Source organism: Porites lutea, chromosome 4 (assembly GCF_958299795.1).
Source record: "Porites lutea chromosome 4, jaPorLute2.1, whole genome shotgun sequence".
Taxonomy (NCBI): domain Eukaryota; kingdom Metazoa; phylum Cnidaria; class Anthozoa; order Scleractinia; family Poritidae; genus Porites; species Porites lutea.
Genome location: NC_133204.1, coordinates 41,669,676 through 41,696,789, shown reverse-complemented (window position 1 = coordinate 41,696,789; position 27,114 = coordinate 41,669,676). Strand labels below are relative to the sequence as shown.

Genomic DNA, 27,114 nt, shown 5'->3' with positions numbered 1-27,114 from the left:
AAGATCCAAGCAAGCTCCACCGCTGTGATGGAGGAACTGTTAGTCAGTGTTGGGTTTAATTGCGGAAATCGTGTTAAGACTACAGGCGAATTACTTGGCCTTAATTCGGTTCAAAACTGGAAGAAACGAGCCTTTTACCGATATCTAGTTAACTTTCAAACTCTATCATTCATAAACGTTCTTAGAAATTTGGCGGTTTATAGAAAGGCTAACGCGAAAAGGTTTCTTTGACAACTATTTTCATTGCACGTGTGGCCAGTTGAGGAGACATGCAGTCTAAAAACTCATGAATGAATGTATGAAACCTCAATGTACCGTTAACATATTATTAACAAAGTGCTTTTTTGTCGAGCCATGCAGATTCATTTAGCAAATAAAAAACAACTATTTTGTACCCCCTTTTGTACGTACTGACAGGCGTGTAGGAGGGGGGGTTCGACGTGCTTGAACGAACCCCCTTTGCAGGTCAATATAAATGATGGAGGACTTAAGACACAAGCTGCTAATTTTCAGCTTTTAGCAAATAGTGGAGGATTGGAAAACAAACCTTGAGTGTTTTAGCTTAGTTTTTAATTAATTACCCTCCAAGAAAACGCTAACAGTATCGGGAAAGTCTTATGGGCACAAATAAAAAAGGATGATGCAATTGCAAAATTTGCTTTACGAAACGGGATAGTCCTGTTGCGAGTTGGAAGCCCATGTTGTGGCCACAGTATATCCTAGTAAACTAGTATCATATGTAGTCAAAATAATCCCACCATTGAAGGTATTTTCTTAATATGACAGGCGTTCCGTTTTGCCAAATGGAGTCTCGAAAGACGAAAGGCGTAGAATAATATTTTGGGGGACCTCGGTTATTCGTGTTTAATACATATTGACGTTTGACGTTGCTTTCAGTAAAAAGACAGTGGAGCCGGGGAACTGGGGGGCTTAAAATTTTGCTCCGAGATACCTTGCAGCACACGTCGAGTTTTGTAAAACGTTTCGTGTATTCAGCCGGTATTTATCACTATATATGAATGTTCCAAGTCAAACGAAAATATTGTTGTTATGACTACAAATACCTGTTATTTTAGACTTGATCGAGTTTGAAATATTCACGTGGAGACTACTGAAACTAATAGCATTTCCAGGTTTCTAGATTTCAACATTTTCTGGGGGAGCATGCAATTTGCCCCAAGAAACCCCCAGAGCATTTGGTGCTCGCAGTATTTCCCGCTGTTAAGAAATAATCGTATCAGTACGAACACCCCTTCTGAAACCCCAGCTACGCGCCTGAGTACTTAGCCGTTAAGTGAAGTCACAGCATCGAAACAGCAAAGCATTCTTAAAAGTGTCAATTAGACGTCGTGGTACGTCGTCTACCAATGCCTCGCGAGAAATTACAGCCCCTTCGGCCTCGTTGTTAAACTGGGCAACATCGAATTGATCGATGGGCTCAGTGACCTGTCTATATTATTACCAGAACTTAAATAGCTAGATGGTAGTGAGTAAAAATACATACAGTAGTCAAAATGATCAATTCCTACCTTAAGAGAAGCAAAGAAGAAATGCTGATAAAGAAAGTTCCTGATTCATATTTCATACTCTAATTTCAGCAGTATTCCACGGCAGTTTGTCCCAAAAGGTTGAGCGTATGATAAAGGAACACACTCTATTCAGTCGAACTGATGTTTTCCCTATTCTGACAGAAAGCCAATCAAAACGGCCGATTACTTGCATGTGATTTAAGGTCACAGTTTTCTCGGAAAAAGTAAGCCCTTTGCTAGCTTCTCAGAATTTTACGCGAGTCTTTTGTTTATCAGGTAATGATGGCAAGAGGCCAGATCATAAAATTCAACAAATACCAGCAAATTTACGTATTCACGATTGCCGTAGCAACATCATGTTCAATAGGTCATTTTACAGTAGCCTGCGTAGCAGGCGCTTGGAAGTAGTGGGCGCAAGAAAGAATGAGCGCGCGAGAGGGAGACACGCGAGGGGAGAGGGAGCGCCTGCCCGGAAGGCCCACGCCTGAGTCGTCTCCCGCCCCCAATCTAGCTGGCAGCCGCTACGTGATTTGTCAGAAATTTTGACAGAAAACGAGTGACCTCGCACAAACAAAGCGTGCCGCCAAAAAGCGTGGTACATTTTATTGTTTTAAAGATAGCCAACCCTTTATTTTCTCTGCGAGACTTCAACTTGACACTTGGACTCACGCCCCCCAGGAGACACGTGGTATGGCGTGATTCTGTGGGTGTTGAGAGTTCTAGGTCAGGACTGAAATCAGAGTGCGCGGATTTTTTTCGTCAGAGCTTTCTCTGGTTCTTACGCCATACTGACGAGTCCCAAAAAGGGCGAAACAGTTGTCTATGGCTATAATCCCACTCTGTTTTGAGTCTTTTCGGTGTCGTGTAGATGTCTTGCAGAGTTAATTTTCACATAGTAAGATCAGTATTGCAGTATTCTCCTTGTAGAATTTAATATGGCTATAGGTGGTTTTCATGCAATCTCGGGAGACACAAATAATAATGGTGAAATGAACAAATGCTGGTGGACAAGCAAAGCGAGCTAATGAGCGATCTTTTGTTTTCCGTCCACCAGCATGGCGGCGATGACGTAACATGAAAACCACCTATTGACTGACATTTTTTTTGTCCAGCGCGGTTAATTTTTCCCTCGGGAGCCTCTCGGCCAATTGGAAATATCCGCACTCACAGAATGCGAGTTGAAAAATTTTACAGTTGTGAGCTTAGTGTCCTATAGTCTTTGAATGAACGTGAGGCTGAGGTTGACCTTGTTTTGTTACAAACCTCGTTCGTTTTCTAATGTAAATTTTGCTTAAAAATACTAGTTAGCATAAGAAAGGAATGATTTACATAATAAAGCAGGAAGGGTTGTATCAAAACAAGGTTAGCCTGCAGTGCAGGCGTATTTTGGGAGGGCGAAAGCTGCTTGTTTATGTTCGTACTGTTGTAACCGCTATCTTTGTTATGACGGAGGAAGATTAGGGAGAGTAAAAATAGTAACCCTAAGGGTAGGTGCTAGGGCGAAAGAAGGAAAGAGGGGAGGGGGAGGGGAGAAAAAAAATACGCCTGCCCGATATTATAATTGTTCTTTTGGGAAATTCCGTACGCTGGCAAACGAAGCCCCTGATTGGTGCAGCTTAGGGGAAGTAGATTGATGCCTGTCAATCAACTGTAAGTCTATATTGTTTATTCCGTTTTCGTTTACATGCAACTGCGGGGAAGAATTATTCTGAATTCAGAAATGGCGGACGTAAGAGCGATTTTGAACTCTGCTGTCGAAACAAGTCTTTTGGAATTGCTGGGAATGTTGCGTGTATTACGCAATGAGAAAGTCAAACCGATTTCTACACTGGCATCAGGACAAGACTTTGGAGGGTTTTATGTTTTGACTAACCAAATGTGATTTTAGCGTTTGTTTCACACTGAGAGGTCATGACACGCTTATTGATTTCCTGTGGTTTTTGAAATTCTGGTCGGCACGATTTGCCCTCTGATGCAAGAGCATTTTCTTTGACCTCTTTCGAAGCGTAAAGCTCTTTCTTGTGGCTCAACAAGTAAGGCTTTTAGGTCCTTTATTTTTGTCCAAAGTGTCTCAGGATCTGAATAACCAGGCGATTTTCGTTTAGTCCCTGAATGTGATGTTTTCCTGCATATCACACTGGGCCCAGCTCGTTAGTGTTGCAGGTGCAAAAGCATTTTCTTTGACCTCTTTTGAGGTCAAAATAAGCTAAATGAGGCTAAATAAGGCTTTTAGGTTTCTTAATTTTCTCCAAAAGAAAAAATGAAAGAGACTTTCTTTATTTGCCTTTAGTAGCCGACTTGGAACCTTCGATCGAGGGTGACTTAGCTGCCCGCGAATTGACACGGACGGATTTTGATTTTCTCCATGCTGGGCTGGCTTTGTCCGGCGTGCCAAGTGTATGTTTGCTGCTCTTAACCGGGGTAGTGGCGTGGATGTAATGCACCTATCAATGTAAACCCCGTGAGGGGGGGGGGGGGGGGAGGGGAATGCGGGCAAGGGGTGGGGATTTGACAAATTTTAAAATTTTTGGATCAAATTCCCCAGGATGGGAAACGAAAGGTCAATCAAAAGTGTCAAAAAAGCCCCCACCCCAGCGGAAAAAATCTAAACAAACAATACTATAATACTGTATAAACGAATTAAAAGAACATTTCAAAAGTACGTCCTTACTAAACGTAAGCTCCGTTAAATTACTCGCTGTAATTGAGTATTTCCTCTCCCCACTAGCATCTCTTATTTTGAACAACAAAATTACTAAAGGAAGATTGACCGTGCTATTATAATATTAATGAAACGTAAAATGCTTTATAACATCTGCTCAACAGGTCGGAACAGTGACCCGTAAAAAAATCCTCTGACTTTCATGGTGTAATTCGATTTCAATCGAGTTTTACAATCAGATGGGAACTTGAAGATAAAAACTTTCTCAAAATAGACATTATCTGTTTAGATGACAGTTTAAAGTATCGGATTATGGCGATTGAAACAGATGAAAACTTCACACCTTTCTCCAACAGCGTGACTTTCAGAAAGCCTCGAGGGACGGACTTGGTAACCGCTTCTGAATTGATACCAGGCTTCTGTCGGTCAAAGTCAAATGTCCCGACCCCGGGGTCCCTTGGCACGATCAAACACCCGACAGGGGGATAGTCTCAGGCATCAAATCCCCACCCCTTGCCCGCACTCCCCCCCCCCCCCCCACAGGATTTACATTGATAGGTGCATAATTGCAGCTTTAATGAACTGGTAAAACTGGTCCAAGTTATGAATTTTCCGGCCACACGGGTTACAGACCCGATCAGAATATTGCTGAAATGAACAAACTTCTTTTCAAATTTCGGCTGACACAACCGCAAAGCACTCCTTTTATTTTGATGGCCTCCGATCAGGCGCGTAGGAGAGGGGTTCGAGGGGTTCGAACGAACCCCCTTTGCAAGTCAGTATAAATGATGGAGGACTTCAAACACAAGCTGCTAATTTTCACCTTTTAGCAAATAGTGGAGAATTGGAAAACAAACTTTGAGTGTTTGAGCTCAGTTTTTAATTAATTACCCTGCAAGAAACGCTAACAGTATCGGGAAAGTCTTATGGGCACAAATAAAAAAAGGATGATGCAATTGCAAACTTTGCTTTACGAAACGGGATAGTCCTGTTGTGAGTTGGTAGCCCATGTTGTGGCCCCAGTATATCCTAGTGAACTAGTATCATATGTAGTCAAAATAATCCCACCATTGAAGGTATTTTCTTAATATAACAGGCGTTCCGGATTTGACAAATGGAGTCTCGAAGGACGAAAGGCGGAGAATTCGACTTTGGGGGACCTAGGTGATTCGTGTTTAATACACGTTGACGTTTGACGCTGCTTTCAGTACAAAGACAGTGGAGCCGGGGAACTGAGGAGCGTAAGCTTTTGCTTCGAGATACCTTGCAGCACACGTCGAGTTTTGTAAAACGTTTCGTGTACTCAGCCGGTATTTATCACCATATATGAATGTTCCAAGTCAAACGAAAATATTGTTGTAAAAGGGTCTACATTTACGAACAACGGCTGGTCATTACAGCTTCTTGAGAAGACCTGGCAGCAGTTTTTTTTGTGAGTAATAAATTTATGTCTTCTTGCGTAATTTGTCTTGTTATTGCAAGAGAAATTTTCCTGCTTCAGTCGGATTGTTCGTCGATAACGAAAGTGTATCATTTTTTTACTGTTGAGCTTACTTTATAATTAACTTGTTTTGTAGGATATAAAACAAACGTTAAAAACGGAGGACACTTTATACAAATTGGATATTTTCCGACACAGACCAATTTGTGGTCTTTTTCCACTGAAATGTAAGTCTTTACGGCAGATGTTTCAACGAATCATTCAGGCTCTATTATTTGCAAAACATCTTCACCGCTTTTGCTGTTGGTTTGAGTGGCTAGAACGAAGCTAAATTCCACAAAAAGTCTGGAAAGTATTTTATCATTGCCGTCGTTTTTCGGGTACTTAGGAAAAGGGACGAAAAACACAGCTGGACACGTCATCATGAACAAAATCTTTATTTACGCACGGGCGTGCCTAAATAAAGATTTTGTTCATAGCGGCCCAATAGGACTTCTATCAGTCCGGAATGTCCCTAAATTTAAGGTCAGGGCCAACTGGTCACGCGACACTTTTCAACCAATGAGAAGGCGCGCTTGTGTTTATCAACAAACAAATCAAAACATCGCCCCAGTGATCAAAAATTTTCAAAACAGCGGACGGAGTCGGACAGAATTGAAGTAGCCTGCAGTGCAGGAGTTTTCTTTGAGTGCGCAATTTGCTCGCGAAAGCGCCATGTTGAAACTTCCCGAAGAGAGGAGCAGATGACAATATTACGAACACGAACAAGGTTTCGCCCACTCAAAATACGCCTGCACTGCAGGCTAGAATTGAAGATGAGCTTACAGTACTCGTCTAGGTTTCACATGTAATATTTCAAAGAAAACATTTCATGTAAGAGAATAAGAGCATTAATCATTGCAAGGAATCATTGGGGTGTTCGAACTGATTCCGGACCGATCGCAGAAGTCGTGGCTTCACTGGCATGGCTTGCAAGATTTTTGATAGAAGCAAACTGGTCCAGTGTAAAAATAGCCTTATAGAGAGAGTGTGGAAATTTGTTGAGATCGTACAAAACAGGATTGGTACTACCTATTAACTTCTGCAAGACAAAAATCAAAGAGCCAGTCATCATAACAAGAATAAAAAGTAGTTCAAATTTATTAATTTTTCTTGTTTGTTTTTTTGTGTTGTTTCGTGTTGACTTCACCCATCTGGTGCTTTCTTTGCTTGCTGTAGTACCTGCAATGTTTTGATTTTATCTCAAATAATCAGTACATGTTCAATGAGTAGCGAAATACGGTACATCATTTACACTTGAAATTTGCCTTCTTTCTTTGATTGTTTTTTAACGGTGGATGAACATTTGGAGAATCCAACAACATTAAATCTTTCCAGATTTGGTGAATTTCAGAAACAAAGCGGTTAGTATCTACCTTGCGCTAATGATCTCCAATTTCATCCCCGCAAATTCGGCAAGATCGAGTTAACATTGAGTTACTGTTTCTCAGGGTAGGGACGGAGGATTTGAACAAGGATGGATTCGAAAGATCGCTTCAGGAAGGAGATGGAGTGGGAGCTTTTAACACGCAGAAATTCGAAAGAGCACCTAGGGGTGGGGACGGAGCATTTTGAACAGGGATGGATTTGAAAGAGCACCGCAGTAACATCACCGTTCCAGATTCAGAGTCAAAAATCCGTTCATGTACAAATTTGCGTGCTTTAGACACGACATTGGCTAAAAGTGCGTCGTAATTATATATTTCTAGCGAAAAATAGAAAGGGACTGCTCGCGAAGTATTTAGAGCTACTTTTTCTCACATATCGCTCAGAGTACCGTCTTATTCTAAGGGCCTGTACTCACAGGTTTTTAGGTAAAACGTCCTTTGATTCAAAGTTGCATAAATTTTTGTTCTTGTTACTGTCCACCATGCAGGCAATGTCTGACCGTCGTCCCACCTTCAATTGAAGAACATTGTCATACGCACAAGAAGCCCGGTTACGGGTCGTCACGTGGAGGATTGAATGTTTACAGACCCTTATCGAATGAACATTGTCACACATTATCAAATGAATATTAGTAAAATAATCCAATGAATATTGTGGTATATTGTTGAATAAATATTGTGGTGAATTATGGAATTAGTGAATCATCGAATGAATATTGTGGTACATTATTGAATGGATTTGTACCAAATTATCGAATGAATTTAGTAAATTATCGAATGGATATTGCAGTAAATTATCGAACGAATAACTTAATTATCAAAAGATATTGGCGAAATTGGCATAATTTATCAAATACTTAAAATATCAAAGATATATGGCGCAAATTGGAACTAATAGCTGTTTTTTTTCTAACATGTATGAAATATTGAATGGATATAAGTACTTTCGAATTTTGCTACATTTCGGCAACCATAAACTATTACTAGGAACTATAGACCGATAAACTTACGTAACAAAATTACCGAACTAAAGGGCAAACTACAGAAAGTTTCTAACGACCTGACAAAGAGGGAGATTCAACATGGCCGACGACTCGGAGAAAGGGAAATGGTCGAAATGTTACCGGGAAAAGCGCATTCGATAGAATTTGTGTCAAGCCAATACTATGAAGACTTCGTCCTTTTGAAAGAAGAAGCTGAGGAGGCGAATTGAGGAGCTCAGCTCAAGAGTAAATGAAATTTCAACTCTGTGCGATCATATTACGAAATCTATCGAAGCCTCAAAAGCATACAGCTATCAATTCAGCATTAAAGCCGTGGGTGTGCCAATAGACATTTTCACGGTTTATGACGCCATCTTGGCTGGGGGGCAAACACGGCTTAAATTACAGTGAATGTATGGGATTTTAGCCCATTTGGAACCGCTATAACGCCGCTACAAAGAGGCGGATTTCCACAGCGAAAATCTATTTTAAAAGACATTTGTACTGAGATTCAGGTTATAACGACCGTAAACGAATTTTTAAGATTTCATATAAACCCTTCTAATCAACATTATGCAAATTACCATGAAATTAGAAGCCACATGAGAAGATTTATAATTCGAATTTACGAACGTCGTACCTTCTTTAATAGCCTCATTTTCTGTTGAATAGACCTTGTCACGGTTTTCGACGCCATCTTGACGAGTAGGCAAACGCGTGAGAAATTACAGTGTTTGTATGAGAATCTAATGTCGAATAATTTCCGTAAAACGGCCGTTCTGAAAAAAATATTAATTGCAAACTAAAGCTACAAAGCAAAGGAAGCATTTGGAAGCATTTGGAGGCGTACCTGTGCTTAAATTTCTCCAGAGGCTTGCTTTAGATTTTCCATATGTTTGTCTGTAATTTTCGCCGGACTTTCCTACAGACAAATGTATAGGAAATTTAAAAAGTGGTTCTAGGCCTTCTAGAGCATGTAACGCCCTCAAATTTTCTCAGGAAAATCCTTAGGAGTGAAGCTTTAGTTTACAAATCATATTTTTTTTTCAGAACAGCTGTTCTACGGAAATTATTCGAAATTAGATTCTCATACAAACACTGTAATTTCACACGCGTTTGCCTACTCGTCAAGATGGCGTCGAAAACCGTGACAAGGTCTATTAATGATATCAATAAAACTATCATGATTGAAAGTCGTGGCAAATGTTGGCAATCCGCCTCTTTGTAGCGGCGTTATGGCGGTTTCAAGTGGGCCAAAATCCCATACATTCACTGTAATCAGTGTAATATTAACCGTGTTTGCTCCCCAGCCAAGATGGCGTTAAAAACCTTGGAAAGGTCTATTGTAGCCGAACGTGAAACATCTTAACAAACAGCCCATCTCTGTCTAAAGGTAGTCGCTGCGTTGGGAGCTCGAGGACGTTTCAGTGACATCGACACTGCACATCGGGGTGTCATCCCGCGTGGCTTCCAACAGACCAAACGCCATTATTTGAAAATTCGTGCGTAGGTAGGGAAAGTAATGGATGGCTGCCTAACCTAAATGAAGCAGATTTTGTCTAAGCCACATCAACCTATATGATCATCCAAGGCTGCAAGAGCTACTATTTGAGAGTAAAAAAGTCAAGGATGCGAACTATTACGAATATTGTCGGGCGAAGAATAGATTCGTTTATTTGCAACGATAACTTTCAAAATTAAAAGTATGTTGACTAGCGTATGAAAGAGGTTAATTTTGTATAAAAATACTTTATTATTTATCATTTCTTATTGACCTAGGATGGTCCAGGGTCTCAAATGGACATTATGAGAGCTCTGACGAAAATGTGGCCAGCACAGCAGGATATAGATGCGTACCTATGAGACGATCCGGATTAGAATCAGTGATCTGACATCCCTCGGAATATGGCAAATCAATTGAATCAATGAATCCTTTCCCAGAATTCATTGGTTCCTTTAATGCGCTATGACCCGAGTGATCTCGGATTGCCAAACCTGATCCGGATCATCCTAATGGAACGCACCCTTAATCAAGAGTCCAGGACTAAAGCTAGAGTTGATCTGAGCATGATAAACAGTTTTCCAGTGGGACACCCAACTCCCCTCCCCCTCCCCCAAAAAATATTAATAAAAAAATAAACAGTGAGAGTACCTTTCCTCGTTTGTTTGTTTTTTTAACAGAACAACGCTTTCAATTGTTAATAAAAAACATTTATTACCCTGAATGACTTACAGAGTTGAGATTTTCCCTAAAAATGTTTCTAAACTTTCATAAAAACAAAGAAGTGATCTTGCCTTCATCAAAACCTAAAAACAACGTTACCTTCGATTAGATAGAAACAAACGTTAAGTGGTTTACAATCGTTCTTTCATAAAAAACCTTAATTAGAAACTAAACCCAACAACGAATCAACGAATCTGAGAACTATAAACTGCAACACTTGAGTACTCTGCTCATGGTTTAAAGAGAAGTGGCCAGAACAGCGCATACGGTAAGGATGATGGCGCCGACCAGTGGTACTGTGGCAGCATTACAAAGATCTCCAGAGCAGCAATCCATTTTACAGGTTCCTTTCTTGCAGGCGTCGATGTCTGTCGCAGTTTTACAATCCTCTGCTGAGTCACAACCTTTGCCATAACGCTTCTGTGATTTTCCGTCCACTTTGATATCTTTGTAGGCCTTAAAACATCGGTTGTCACCAGAGGAGCAGTTTACCACTTTTTTGGCGCTTTCACAGTCATCCCAACTTTTCTTGCTTGAGCACTGATAGCACTGTAAGCCACATGCTTAAACAGAACACATAATCAAGCGTTCAGAATTTCAGGGAATTATTGCACTCCTTTCTATATATACAGCAAAGCAGTGCTAACGGATTGTAGTAGTACCGTTTTCCCTCTGTTGTTAGCACGGATAGCTAGATCTTTTAAGAGTCTACTGGTTCTGTCGCAAGGCCTATAGCGCTCCAGCAATGCTCTTGATAATCGTTCTGAGAGGGTGCTAATGGGGGTACCCAATTCTCAGTTAACTACTAATTTTTCGGCCAAATATCAGTTAACTACTATTTTTTTGGCCAATTCTCAGTTAACTACTAATTTTTGTTAGCTATTAACTTTCACTTTCCTACAGCAAATATTATTCTGTTATAACCCGAATTTTCTTTACTTCAGCACGTCAATCACTTTTGGGGGCAGGCCCTACTTAAATCAAGGTATAAATTTACATGAATTCACATAAACTGGGCCACTAGTACAATTTATAAGTAACTGAAAATATGGAAAAGAACATAATTATCTAACCGAAGTAGCAAAAATGGTTAAACGATAGCTGTTAAGACCCCTACTTAACGATATTTGCCATTAGTACAAATTAGATCCAAGTCGTATAACCATCAATATGACACCAGCCTCATAGATCCAGACGCACCAGTGATGATCTCCTATTGATCTTCCCGAACTGCTTTAAACTACTTCAAAGTCACCTTCTTCGTCACTTTCATTATCTGAATCAGTCAAAGGCATGAAAGTATTTGACATGGGACAATTCGACTTTTCGGGAATGTAGCCCACTTCAAATTCGTATTTCTTTTAAGAGATTCATCACTCTATTTCCAAAGTCTCGGGCGTAGTTCAAAGCACCAAATGTTTTGTGTTGAATGAAGTGCGAAACCGCGTTTAGGTTTTCCACCTGCGTTGTCAGAAGTTTTTTGAACCACGATACAGACTTTGTCGACATCCTCGTTCGCGTCCCTCAGTGTTACCGTTTTCGCAGACGTGCCTTTTTCGCCTATTTCAAAAGGATCCAAAAGCGACATAAAGATATTCAAAGGTTTCAGGAAATGAAACTGTTTCAGAAAGACGGGTTTAAGCACGAGCTGATTTCTTTGAGCCACCAGAAATTCTTTTTGGCCAGATCCAATGCTAAGAGTCACAGCCTTTTTCTTTGGTAGTAATGTTTAACTTAACGTCCTCTTGGGTCCGTGACAACAGTATTAGGCTTATCCGAACACAGAAATCTTGTTAATATTAGAATTACGAGTTATTCGTTATGAGCCGTTTTGGAAGGTATTTGAATCCACTGATTGGATTCAAATCCCTTCCAAAACGGCTCATAAAGAGTTCGGAAACACAGGTAAATAACTGATTATTTTATTAGCTAATACAGGGTTCGGGTTCCCTATGGTGATGACAAAGTTACGTAAACTTAATTTATCTGGTTTTGTCGCTAATGAAGTTCAAGTAAAAAAATTCGAATGAAAAGTCTATTACTTCCCACGATGTCTTCGCCAGTGTAGAAGAACAACATTTTCAGTAGTGATAATACTAAGAAGTATGATAGTCAGGTTGGATTCCTCGCTACCGTAGAAAAGTTTCATTTTTATCTTTTTGAGCAAACGGATGTCCAGTTAAATTAACCCGCAACCTTGTTTGATAGACAGGGTCTTCTCTCCTCATTCCTTAAAGGCAGCGAATCAGTAGAACTGACCTCAGCAGAATCAATGTGAAATGTTTGGCCAGTAACGGCCTAAATTCGCATGAGAGTAGACCCTTGTGATGTATTAAACCACACAAATTAAAGTCCTTTAGCAGTTAACTTTCATTTGACATCATTTTGTTTTTTACTCTAGTCGTAAATGAAGTTTCACAGCTTTCTTGAAAACATATTCTCCTCAGTGACCTTTAGTAGCTTTTATACTATAAGTATAGTATAAGAATTTCAACTAGCACCAAAAATAGCTCAGTTTGTTTCGTAGACAACTGTTTCCACGTGCTTAATTATACCGATTGCTTCACGTCAACTTTAACGAACTATAAATACTCAGTTATGAAACATTTTTTCATACTCTTTATCCGCTACACGAGACCCAAGCATGCATGCTTTTTAGGGATAGTCATTTGAGTGCTTTTTTCTTAAGTGACAGAATGTCACAGAAAAATAAACTCAGGGCATTAAAATTACGTCAGTTTTAACCCACAGCCAATCAGAATGGGTGGTGCAGTATCAATAATCCTTACAAATGACAGACCCGATTCCGGGAAAATATGAATGAGTCCTTTGTCAGTTTCTAGGAATCTTACGTGGAACGCGATTTATTTCATAACCACGGATAGACGTTGAGCTAAGAGAGAATGAGCCCATTCTCTCTTGCGTTGAATCGAAATTAAAAAAGTCTAAAATGGACGAAAAAATGAAAACTTTGAAATTACGTTGACTACGGTATAACGATTCAGAACTCCTACTAAATCAACAACCTAACGTGAAAGCGCACGTATAATATTTCTTTCCCTCAGAGAAGTTCACCTGCACTTGAAAAATCAAGCGAGTTTAAATAATTAACAATCACCATTTTCGGAGTGAAAGATTTCACTCCCTTACACTGTGAGGGTACCCCTTAGTACTTCTTTCATGCTCTTATATTCACGAGTCACGATTGCATACGATAATCATAGCTGGTGGCATTTTCCGTCTTCAAATGTGTGAAAGTTATACCGTCAGGGAATTTTAATAGTTCTTTGTACAGAAGAATTCAGGCTGCAGAAGATCATGGCAAGACATCATTTCCTTCGAGCCCAAAAACAAATTTTATTAGAAATTCTATTCGTCGTAGAGATTCAAAAGCGTGGAACAGTTTACAATAGCTGAAACCTGTCAAAAGAATTTTAACAACTTATCTCTCGCCAAATTTGATGTACTTCTAATTCAGCAATAAAATAGACTTCGATCCCATTTGAACCACGAACCAAAACAATTATAGCATTACTAGTAGAAATGAACTTTTTAAAGCAACAGTAAAGATATTTCAGTGATACAAGCTGATATGTTAGGAATTTGGTGGTTTATTGAAAGCCTCAGCTGTGAAATGGAAGTAGGCGCTGGCTTATCCGTGAACGCGGAAACGTTTTGTTGTTTTACAGAGCAGGTGTTTCCATTAAACGTGGCCAGTTGAGTTTTAATGCTTCAAAATATCTTTTCACCAATGCATGAATGCAACTTTCAATATAACGGCCTATTGACAAACTCAGCTTTTTCTGATGATCCTCCATTCTGATTAATTTAATACGTAAAGACAACCGTAACAAAGACGAAACGTAATCTTGTAAGGAACGACTGAACATCATATCATCGTATACCAATACAGCGAAGAAAGTACAGCCCTAAGAAAGGCAACTTTGAATAAAACCGTTTCAAATCTGCTATGTATCGACCGACTGGCATGTCATCTAATCATTGCCAGAAAGAACTAGATGGCAATGAGCGAATCAATGCAATAGAACGGACCAAAAGTACTTACCGAAAGAAACGCAAAGGAGAAATGCCAAAGCAAAAAGTCCCTGATTCATGTTTTGGGAGAACTTTTAAGGCGAAACTTCTCTTCAGCAAAGTCAGCTCCTCGGTAGCTGTCCCAAAAAGTAAAGTGGTCTTTCACATGGAACACGCTATATTCATTGCATCGTATTTTTCCCTATTCTGACAGTGAACCAATGAAAACGGTCGATTAAACGTCTATCACAACTGTGCACCAATCAGAACTTTAGGGCGCTGGCTCGTAATTTAAGATCACTAATCCATCCTTTATCGAAAAACCAACCGCTTGGCTTGTTTCTCGGAACTTTACTCAAGTCTGCATTTTAAGTGCATGATTAAACAACAAGAGGGCACATGAAACTGAAGAATGCGTAGGGTGGGGATTGGGGGTAAAAAATGTTGTGGCTATAAAAGCATGCGGATTCACAACTTCTGCTAATTCAACAAAATAACAAAATCGAACACGGGTGAGGTGCCGCCTTGTTAGGAGATAATTAAGCTTCAGAAGAGTTCACTGTATTCGAGACAAATCGAGTGAGTTAGAATACGGCGACATACGGTTTCATATAGAACCCGAATTCACTGATCGTGACCGTTTACATTGATTTTCGTCGCCCGTGGTGGTACGGCTAAACTCTCCAGTAATGTCCACTGTATCCGGGACAATTCACGCAACAACTGTTTCGTACCCCCTTTCGTACGTACTTAGTTAGTGTAGTCACAGCATCGAAACAGCAAAGCGTTTGTTAAAAGTATCAATTAGACGTCGTAGTACGTCGTTTACCAACGCCTAGCGAGAAATTACGGCCTCTTCAGCCTCGTTGTTATACTAGGCAACATCGAATTAGATAAATATTGTTTTAAATCCCGCTACAATATCGATTGATTGATCGGCTTAGTGGTAATTACCACAGTGACTGAGAACTTGAATAGCTAGATGGCAGTGATCGAAAGCATGCAGTAGAATCAATACCTACCAAAAGAAAGCAAACAAGAAGTTAGCCTGCGTAGCAGGCGCTTGGAAGAAGAGGGTGAAAGAGAGAACCGGCGCGCACGAGGGAGACGCGCGAGGGGTGAGGGGGGCCTTCCGTGCATACGCTCCCTCTCCCCTCGCGTGTCTCCTTCTCGCACACCCGTTTTTTTTTGTGCCCACTACTTCCAAGCGCCTGCTAGGCAGTCTAACAAGAAGTGCAAATACAAAACTGGCCCCATTCACACGACGTTCATTTTGGGACCGGCACTCCTAAATTTTGGCACGCGGGCCGTAAATCTAGGGCACGGTCTGTGTCATTTACACGACAAAAAGAGGTTCGATTTGTTTCAATGTTGATTTCGGGTCGGTACGGTTAACCTACGTAGCAAGCGTTTCCGTTTGGTTTCGGAGCAAAGAAAGACCGTGAAACAGGATTCTCGGTTTTGGCCGTGCAAGAAATGGAACGACAGCCAAAAAATGAAAGAGGGGGGAGGGGGAGGGGGAGGAAGGAAGCCTTTCTTCCTCATCCCCTCACCGTTCTCTTACTCGCGCCATTTTTCGCGTGGTCTTTGACTCTCGTTCCTTGTTCTTTGCTCCGGAACCTCACGGAAACGCTTGCTATGCAGGTTACGGTACGGTGTGTTAAGAACTTTAGGCTTACAGTTCGTTCATGAAAATTAGAACGCAACTTTTTCCATCGTTTGTAAACAACAACGTGAATGCTTCACCAACTTCCTTCAGGGGCGTCTCACATGCAAGCCGGAAGTATCACGTTCCAGTTCTTCATAAACTTCGGATACCGTAACAAACCTGAACTCTACACTCAAATTAAAGCTTTTTGGACTATAAACCAAGATTGTTTTTAAAAAAACTTGCATTGTCGATTTTTTTATGATTTTTCAATGCGAGCGTGCGAATTAGCTATCGAAAGCTAAATTTTCAAATGAGCTAGAATTTTGAGGGATGTTAGTTTGTAAAACGTGAAAACAACAAATTTTGTCTCTGTCGGGGAATTTTTTTGCCCTTTCCCCGCTGCGGAGCCTGGACCCAGGCTAGGTTAGAATTCCAGTCAAATCTACAGAAACCAAAGCCCGAACCAGTTCGTCATGCCGCCCAGAGGTGAAGAAGAAACTTTGATAAATCATGTTGAATATCTAGACAAAGCCAGAACCCAAGTCTATGACTATGAAGTTATAACAAGAGGAAATGCTAAGTTCCAAAACGGATTAACTTTATTTACCGCCGCTGTGTTTATTGTTGCACAAGTTGCCGGCAGCGGAGTCTTAGCCCTACCGGCTGCCATCGTAGGAGCGGGTTGCACGGGATTCGGTCACTTGTTCTTTGTTGGCTTGCGTCTGGCTATTCTGGCACGATCCTTGGAAGAGACATGACGAATATAAAGGTCATGTACGGAATCCTTACCCAGCAATTGGAGAAAAGGTTTATGGAAGATGAGCTTCCTTGGCTGTAACCATTTCCATTTTAATATGTTGTTGTTAATATGTCAATGGACAAATCGAATTAACAACAACATCTTTATTTCTTACATTAAATATACAAATATCACACCACCTGCAAATAGCAAGGCTAATCGAGGCAGGTGGTGTGTAGACGGCTCAAGATTTATTACGAATAGTTGAAGTGAAAAAGTACCATATTTATAATAAAAAAGGTCAGTCACGAGAGAAATTGAGATAAGAAAATCGAGGCAGCTATTTAGATAAGCGGGGGCTAATATTTTTTAAAATCGGAGATTATCGTGTTTAGGTCATTTTCACTGATATAAAATTTAACATGTGGCTTCTATATCTAGTTGGTTTAAGTCCTCAGATGAACATAAGCAAACATATTTCTTCATTTCGAATCAACTTTCTGTCGCGGTTAAGTTGAGAGCGCTGCAGGACTTTTTATTTTAGGCAGGATAGAATACTGCCCGATGACCGACGTGTATTTTGTGACTTAGAAAACCAGAGTTGATTGTTTACCCAAGCCTCCAAACTTTCCTTGTGCAAGTGACGCATAAGATGTTGGTTCGAGCAAGCTAGCATGACCTCTAGTTCATGCAGCAGTCCGTCGCTCTACGTACCTAACCAAAGCTTATCTTGCGGCGGTTGACACATGCCTGTAATCCCACCAAGTCGTACCAGTGTGCAAGCTCACAGCGCTAGCAGACGAAGGGGAGCTAAGGGAGTATTTTTCTCTTTCCTTTGTCTTACCCTCCGTACTCGATTGTGTCTCCTTTTTCGGCTGGATAACGCCTTTAGCTCATGCAGACTACATCTGTTTCCTGTACCCATAAGCCAAGCAGTGAGCGTTGCGTTGGCTTAAGTCTAAATAGCGCCTTTGATGCGTCGGACTCACAATCCGCGGTCCCGGGTTCGAGTCCCGTTGCTGGCCACTTGCTGGATTTGTTCTAGGTTTTCCCGAGTTTAACTCATCTAGCACGCTTTTAAACAGCCAACTGGTTGCCTCCAGCCTGTTGGGGTTTTTAATCCTGTTGTGTTATATTTGAACTATTTGTATGTTATTTTACAGCGTTTGGCAAGATCCTATTCTCGTTCGTTGGTGTTTCGATTTTTCCAACAATTCAAACGGACATGAAGAAAGCGTCCAGGTTTCCATTGTCCGTCTTCTGGGCATACATCAGCGTGTTGGCCATGTACCTACCAGTGTCAGTGCTTGGATTTGTTACGAGGCCTACTCTGGGACCTTAAGTCGCCGTAATTTTAGGCGACTTAAGGCGATTTAAGGCGACTTTAGGAAAATTTGGTCAAAATGTTGCGCGACTTAAGGCGATTTAAGGCGACTTTAGGCGATTTAAGGCGACTTTAGGCGACTTAAGGAGAAAAAGGTGACATTTAGGTGAGTTACATGTTAGTGTCAATATGTTGCAGTTAATTTTTAATTTCAGTTAATTTTTGGTTTCCCTTTGTTTTAAATTTATTAACATACATAACCATACCCAGAAACGATGGAAAAATAAAAATTAACTGAAATAAAAATGAACTACAACATATACAAAATCAAAATCTGATAACACTACCTCTCTAGGGACACAATGTTGTAGCATAAGTTAATTCAGTCTTGAAGACATCTACATTAGTCTTCCAAATTTTCAACAATCTCAGCTACCTAATATTTTGAACATTAAATATCAAGGTAGCTTGTGTTGCAGGTGTATTCTAACCGTGGTTAGTAACATTCGTGAAGCAGCTCTAATATCCTTGTTCTGGGCCTTGATGCACTAAATGAATTACCAGTATTTTGAGTTCCCCTTCAACATGATTGGCAAATGGACAATGACATTTTTAACAGTCCAGTCCTGGCATGTTCTCTAATCCTGATACACACACAGGGGGCCCAGAACTAGGATTTTGCCTCTGTTTTGCAGATGGACTTAACCCAGAGTTTAGTTCCATCTGTGGCACAGGCTAATATCAAGGGTGTTGGTTTAGTATTACATTAGCAGAGACAAAATCTGAGTTAGAAGCAACCAAAAGGGTAAATTTTCTCTTGGTCTTTAAATGCATTATTTCATAATATAAGGGACAAAAAATCAATGGCTCCTGCATTTCTTTTTCCAAAAAATAAAACCATAAAAGTAGAGTATTTCAATACATCTCTGTAACATACTGTGAGCTGGTTTGTAGCAAAAACTTTATATTGAAGTGTCTTTTTTTCATAATTTGACAACAAACATTTAAGTAATTAATTTAAAACATCTAAAATCACTTATCGATATCGCACATTATGGAAATGACGATCCCCATTGTATGTCTTGGCAGTTGCTCTGCCAATGTTTGTCCCCACACGCTTGGCTAAGAGGATGTTTTTCCAATTGAATTCAAAACAAAAAGTTTGTAGTTCTCGCCGTATATATATTGCTCCTTTCCTGTCTCAGTCAAACAAAACACTTCCAAATACTTGCTTCGCTAGTGAACCGTACTCTCTTATCCATGGTCTCTCTGGAAACTTTCCAGTCGGGTTGATTTCATGAGTGCATTTATGCACCAGCAGAAACGTAAACAACTAAGCTTAGCTTCAAACAACCTCTCTCGGTCTGTTCCACGCGGCAGCGTTTACGCTCTCAGCACAAAAGGAAGCATTATGCGTCATGTTTAAACCGATGGCAGTACCAAGTGTAAACTTTTCCATTATTATGTCAGAAATTTCCATTTAAACTTTAGGAGATCTTTATACGAAAACGCGAGGTACAACATTCTATCCGCCATTTTGCTTCTCCCAGAATTCCACTGCAGTCGCAAGCTAATTTCCATGGTTTCTCGGTCCCGCCCTCTCCCCGCCTCCAGACCAGTTAGTCACGTGATCAAAACACACTAATTTCTGGGCGGCCATAACGTAGAGGAAAGAACAGTATTATTTCGCTTTTCTACGTTCTTCATCAATAATGATCGATTACATCAAATCGTTTGGCAGGGAGCAATCACGACAACATAAACAAAGAGCAGTATTACGCACCTTCGATGTACAAAGCTTGAATTTCTGTCTGGAAGGGAAGACCTAAAGAGACGACTGTACAAGCTAAGCTAAGTGTTCAAGTTTATAAGAGTGATTGTGTTTCTGTCAATGATAGATGGATATAATTCGACGGTAAATACAGATCAGAGGTTGTGTGCCGGAGAAAAAACTTATCATTAGTTGCTCTTAAAATCTGGGTCGGTAATTTACATGGACACTTTTTTCGATTGACCTTTAGACTTGTATTAACTACCAGAAAATTCAGATTAATGTTGTGGCGGCAATAATTGTTTTTTTTTTCTCTCCCTTCAACCTACCTGTATTGATCTTAGTTACTTGAAATGTCTTTCAATGTTGGACTCTCACAAAGCAGTAGAAAAGAGTTTTAACTATATTTTGTTCAGGGTGCAAAGAAAGTCGGCTTTACAGCTTGCCTAGCATACACTAGCCTGAAAGCCATTTTGACTAACCCCAATTTTTTTTATGAATGGGACTGATTACAGTTCTTCTGTAATCTGAATTCCCTAAAAAACTTTACTTGCCAGCCAGGCAAGTTAAAAACGCAGTTCACTAGCCCAATCATAGAATCCAGTACCCCAGGGCTATTGCCTGGACACTACTCTGTCTACTCTCTTTGCACACTGTTTAATGTAGTTTAGCTAGAACTTGAACCTTTGAATGCCTTTTTAAACAATATTTTTACTGAGAAATATGAGACAAACCTCCCGGATGAAATTAATAAAATACCTGTACAAGTGACTGGATAAAGTTGTGTACTATATGTTGTCATTTTTGCATAAACAATACAGGAATGATTATTCTTGTATTGCTTACGACTAATTATTACGTGTAGTAAATTGTTTAAAGTAATTAAATGTATAAATTAGAGGGCTGGAGAAGAAATTAATGGGTCTTAAGTCACCGTGGGAGTTTTTTTGTGGGGGGTGGGGTGGGTCTGTGGCTAATATTATTGAACACGGGTTATTATACACTTTATGAGAAATCATACATTCTGGAAATAGAAAACTAAAAAAGTAATAACTACAAGACAATTTGAACCTCGTTAAGATTTGAATGATTTAGTGACTTAAGGAAACTTAAGGCGATTTTAGGCGACTTAAGGCGATTTTAGGCGACTTAAGGCGATTTTAGGCGACTTAAGGCGACTTAAGGCGACTTTGGGCGACTTTAGGCGACTTTAGGTCCCAGAGTAGGCCTGTTACGTATGGCAGGGACATAACTCCTAATATTCTAGACAGCGTGGGGCGTGGTGAAAACAACAATGTAGTGATCATATCGCAGGTTGTACTGGTATTAGTATCACTTCAGTTACTTGTTAGCTGCGTTATTACACTTAATCCTGTATCACAGCAGCTGGAAGAGCTCTGCAATGTACCAAGAAGTGAGTAGAGTTATAAAACAGCGTATTTACTCGAATAAGTGTTGTGGCGCTTACTAAATTTCACGCCTTATTTGAGGGCGGCGTTTATTCGAAAGTTGAACTAGACAAAGAATTGTATTAACCTCGGAATTATGATTTTCTGTATTAACTCGTTCGTCCCAGAGCCGCCCGTAACCGCCCGTGCGGATCCACGCCTCTTCTATCACTTGTGACGTCATCATTTTTTAATGGTCAAGGACACCTTTGCCGCTAACTTGTGCAGAGTGAAACGATCTTTCAAACATGCAATACCAGAATGAGCACAATTCAGTCAAGAAAAATGGAGAAAAAGGCAAAAAACCATGTAACATTGACCTGAAAATTTCCATGAAAATCTTGTTCCACTACCCACCTACATTTCCTTTCACTTCTATTCCTAAGATCCTAAAAGCCTTCCTAAAAACATTTCCCACCAACATGAAGCCTACTAAATGCCCAACTAGAGAAAGAAAAATGAGGCAAGAAAAGAGAAAAAAGAGGAGAGGAGGGAAAGGGAAAAGTAAAAGTCAAGTGTCCGTCCGGGGACGAGATTGAAGTTAATATTTTGCATCTGGATCAGAAGGCCGCAAAGTGCACGTCAGTGACCAGAAAACCGCTCGACTAGCCTTAAAATGCGTTTTTCGGCAACCGGTGGCGAATGGGTTAAACTAACATAAGGGCAAAGGCGCTTATTAGAGTAAATACGTACTACTAGTACTTTCTCAGTGTCTTATGAACTAGTCAATTCAAAACTTCAACTTGCTCCCCTCTTCCCCTTTGGACAACCCACAGGGTATTTGATCTTTTGGGGGGCGGACCAAATAATGTTGAAATACCTCAATTTATGAAGAGAATAGAGAGGACAAGTCGTTACGTCACGTTGCCAGGGTAGTAACATTTCTGGATGACAACAAATCAAAAACGTCACTTAAAAAGTGAATCCACACTGTTTCAAAATTCATCGATCTGATTCAATTTCATTTAAAATGTGAAATGTTGGCGAAATTTTCTGGGGTTGAATCCGAAAGGATCGTATCTAAGTTTAGAAAAAGAAAAAGAAAATTTTGTGTTGTGTTCATCGACTCCGTGAAGCGGGCGCGTTTCATGTCACAGTCGTGCTACGATGGCTAAGAAATGTACAAAAAAGAGTGATGCACGTGCAAAATTGTTGTTTTGCTCATCTAAACCGATTGCTTTTTCGCCATTCTCGTTGCCGTCGCCATCGTCGTTGCTCCCTATTGTTGCCAATGTTGCGATCCAGAAATTTTGTTACCATGGTAATGTGATGTCACACTTCTCCTCTCTATATGCCCTCAAATCCTCTTATCCCGTGACGGAGAAATTCGATAAATATTCAACAGAATATTTACCTTATTTTTTTTAATAGGGAAGAAGGCATCCTCCAAATGCTCCATCTCTGCCCTGATTTTTTTATGGGTTATTCTCGTATCATTCTAGGCTCATATGGTGTAAAATTCCCCACCTCAAACATAACCACTATTCTCGAATCCACGCCCCTCCTTTGCACACCATGCCCCAGTTCTTCAAAAGGTGGATAACGCTATCCACTGGCTAAATCTATCTCAAATGGATAGCGCAATGGTTTGTCCTACTACTTATCCGCTAGCCTGCGTAGCAGGCGCTTGGAAGTAGTGGGCACGAGAAAAAACGGGCGCGCGAGAAGGAGACACGCGGGGGCAGACGCGATTTTCAGGGAACTTCCTTGCAGGCGCTCCCTCACCCCTCGCGTGTCTCCCTCGCGCGGGCCCGTTCTCTCTTTCGCCCACTACTTCCAAGCGCCTGCTAGGCAGGCTACTTATCCGCTGGATAGTGATTTATCGGATGGTGCTATCCAACTTTTGAACAACCGGGCCCAGCACGTTATATCTCTCAGAGACAGTAGAGTAGCAGCTTAGCAAGGAGACGCGACGACGCATATCGTTGCGCCTACACGGAAGGCCCCCGAAAATGAGACCTAGTACCTTTAAGTGTTGTGATCTTAAATGTATAGAAGTGTTGTGAAGTAGTTTTATGATTGTTTTGAAAATTATTCTCATGATGATTATTGCTGATAGGTTGTTTGTTCCCGACTCTTTCGCTCGTGATTAGGGTCTCGTTATGTTTAGGTTTGAAGATCAAGGTTAATCCGTCTTTTGTCTCAACAGGTTTTTAAGTGTTATTACCTTTTTTAAAATGGGTTTTTCGACATAAATGTCATTTATCTTGTGGTTTATTTAAGTTCGATTGTCATCTCTTGAAGTGGGTTTGTTTGCCATTATAGCTGACCTTGATTGTTACCCACATCGGAGTTCCTGTTTGGGTTCAAGGTAGAGCCTCATGGGTTGTCAAGCTTTTATTGGTTTTCTAGATCTTGTTCTTGATTTGTTCAACCTTATGGGTTTTGTATTCACATACTTTGGTGATAAACAGGAAATTCGCGGGCTAGCTTGTCTAATTTACCGAGCAGGTAGTTACATTACTAGCATTGGTAATGTGGTCTTTTTATTATGGCATTACTAGCTAAGTGCCCAAGGCGTTATACAATCTGTGTTTAACTTGATAGTGGACATCCTTATGGACATCCATGTTATGGTCAATTGACAGTTGTCAAAAAGGGTATCTGCTGACCAGTGTCACAGACTGCATCGGGGGGCTCAAGTGTACAACTCATTGAGGTGACCTGTTTTTAAAAATATCCGCTGACCAGTTACTGGTTTTTATTGATCGCAGGGTCAGGTCCATAATGAAAAGGCCACATAATAAATAACTTATTAACCTCGTCCGTTCGTTCATTACAGGGAAATCTCAGACCTCGTCCTTGATGTATTGACCTCGCTTTCGCTCGGTCAATACATCAAGGCATATATCTGAGATTTCCCCGTAATGACCTCGCTCTCGGTTAATAATCAGATCTTGCGGTAGCTCTCTATTTTTAACCAAGCTTCCAGAGAGGTAAACTCGCTAACTTAAACTATTTTGTCTCTCTCTTTTTTTCACTCCAACAGAGTTCTGCTTCCAGCGATGCATCCTTCGCACAGTTCTTATGTGTTTCATTCTCGGTATTGGCGAACTGATTCCCAAGTTTGGTCCCATCTTATCTCTCATTGGAGGCTCCACAGTAACCGCGTTAACATTTGTATTTCCTTGTCTGTTTTACTTAAGAATCGCACCCAACGTTCCACTCCACGTCAAAGCTTTCCTATGTGAAATCATGACTGTAGGAATTTTTGGCGGCCTTGGATCTACCTACTCGGCGATAAATGAAATCAGACAAGTGTTTATACAATGAAACATTCTCGATTTCGTTTGAGAACTTTTCAGGAGATAAACAACTCACACTCTATGGGTAGAAAGCATTTAGTGTGCTTAATAGTGAATCTTATAGTTAGTACTTCATTTTGGCCCGCTCAGGGTGATATTTGCTACCGGTATCGACAAAATATCAGCAAAACTTAATCAAAGTCAGTAGCCTGTTCGGTCATATTGTTTTTCGTCTTTGAATAACAAAGATGTTTCATCAGCCTTTTAGAACTGGTATATTTCTCAACGACTTAAAACTTGCTCGGAAATCACCAATGTTTAATCTAGGTTTGAAATGAGACTCTAAAAACCACAGATCGTTTCAGTTCTACCAATGTAAGATAATGGATGGGCTGATGTATGATGCCCTTCGACGGCAGTGAATTTCTCAAATCAACGAAAGTTCCAATTAGACTTTAGACCCTTTATACGTTTGACACGTACTGCCTTCTTACAAGCTACTTATAGATGGTTACAGAATACAGACAAAGACCTTTCTAAATGGTTCGCTTTTCTTACCTTAAAAGGTTTTTCGTTCCTGCCGATCACAGTACTCTAAAGATAAAATTAGCATATCTTGATCAATATAGGAGGAGAGGAACTAACCTGCAGTTAAAGTATTAAGGCCGGTTTTCGCTAGTGACAATGTCGGAGCACTCGCCAAAATTCAAGAATGGTTTTAAATTAGGTATTAAAAATTTTCATAGATAGCCTTTTATAACCTTTTAGTGCAGCATATATCATTGTTCTATTTTCGCACAACTCGTGTGAAAAACGGATCTGGTCGTAGGACTGCTCGAAAATAAAGATTTTAATGACTGGTATTATTTGAAGCCAGCAAATGATACGGTAGTTGTGATAAGGTTTCTTTCTGAAATGATGATTAAACTGCAAGATGAAATACGCAACTGATGACGTTGCGAAACAAAAATCTGAAGTTTGTACCGGTATCGAAGAGGTCAAGGTTCTATTCCCGACAAGCCTGAATGTTTTTCAAGCTTTCTTTCGCAACTTATTAGACTTTCTCAAAGTCGTTCGCATGGTTTTCTGGTCTGGTGTGGTAGGACCGGGCTTTCGCTCGCTCGCTCGCTCGCGCTTCGCGCTCGGCGCTCGTACGATCGCGCTTTGCGCTCACTGTCGCGCTACGCGCTCAAAAGCTCGACTTGTGAGCAAGTCTAGCAACTTATTTGTGATGATCTTCTTTGCTTTTCTTAAGGTTTCTTTCTCCTACTGATATTAAAAACTCTTTGCTTTTTTTCCCCTTCAGTTTACTGAAGAGCGCCGTTGGACATGCAATTTCCCTTAAAAAAAGGGGATGCCGTACTTTTTTTCGACAATAATGCGGCAGGCATGAAATTAAATGTGACATTTCACATCGGCCTATATGCATATGTACGGTGACGTCATAACCAAAATTTCATTCATCGATAGGTTACTATATTTTTTACCCTTGCTACTCTTTGAAGAGGTTCTCTCTAACTCATCTAATTAATTTCTTCGTAACCACAAACTTGGACGCAATAAAAAAGAAAAGTAACTGCCATTCCCCCTCAAAATCAGGGGTGGAGTAACTCGAGGACCAAAACGCACCATGCATTTTTCCATCCTTCAATTTTGTAGCACTGAAGGACTGAGGCTGAAGTTTCTGCCGGAGCCTGTAAGCGGAAATAAAACTCGTTGTGTTATACTTGAAAGTTACTCCCAGTTCACTGCTGTGGATTGACCCAATTTAAAAACATTAAAGAACTAAGAATTTAATTTAAAAAATGCCAAAATTATATGAGGGAATTATGTGCTGGAAATATTAAAAGCAAACTTTTAACTGGTTTTAGAATTGACGTACGGTAAGAGTTTCCTCCACTTTTTACTCAACAAGTTTATTGTCTTTATTCAGCTTAGTTTATGAACAGCAACAAATCAAAACATTTATTACTGCTGATCAGGTTACAGAGTCGCCGCTTTTTTCAATGGTTAAAAAAAGGTGGAGGCTGTGATATGTAATCAAAACCTGACAACAAACTTCTGAATTCAGGGCTGCAGGTCCATTCAGCCACGTTTCATAAAAAAGAGAACAGCCTATGTATCAAAACCTTACCCAACAGAAGAGTCTCACTTACTATCCCGTTGCGAAACGAGTACTATTGTCATCGAAATTTAAACTCTTGATTACTGTAATCACGCCTCAAACTGAAGCGGCAAGAAAATTGCATACGGTCATGATCAGGATGATCATCACGGCATGGCATGGCGCTGACCATTGGTATTGCCGTGCGGCACCATTACACAGATCACCTTTACAGCAGTACAGTTTGCAATTTCAAAATCACATTTAGAATTTAGTTCAAAAGAGTGACAACCCTTTGTAGATAAACAGCCTTTGATGTAATACTTCTCTGCGGATCCTTTCTCACCATAACACTTAGCACAGCAGTTCTGCCTGGAGCTATTGCAGGACTCAGCTTTCGTGCGGCTTGCACAGTCTCCCCAACTGCAAATTAATAACAGCGGTCGCTTACACAGAGATTACTCTTCAAGCCACACGCTACAAAATAGCATATAATAAAACGTCGATAAATGCCAGCGAGTCACTTTAGTC

General features: G+C 40.4%; 1 protein-coding gene across 1 annotated transcript; it reads left to right on the top strand.

Annotated features, from left to right (window-relative positions):
- The first annotated feature begins 16,425 nt into the window (after positions 1-16,425).
- Positions 16,426-25,354, top strand: LOC140934693 (uncharacterized). Its single transcript, XM_073384274.1, has 4 exons — positions 16,426-16,623; positions 17,848-18,006; positions 21,008-21,200; positions 24,224-25,354. The coding sequence occupies exons 1-4, from the start codon at positions 16,426-16,428 to the stop codon at positions 24,505-24,507; spliced, it is 834 nt and encodes a 277-aa protein (XP_073240375.1). The 3' UTR covers positions 24,508-25,354.
- Positions 25,355-27,114: the final 1,760 nt, after the last annotated feature.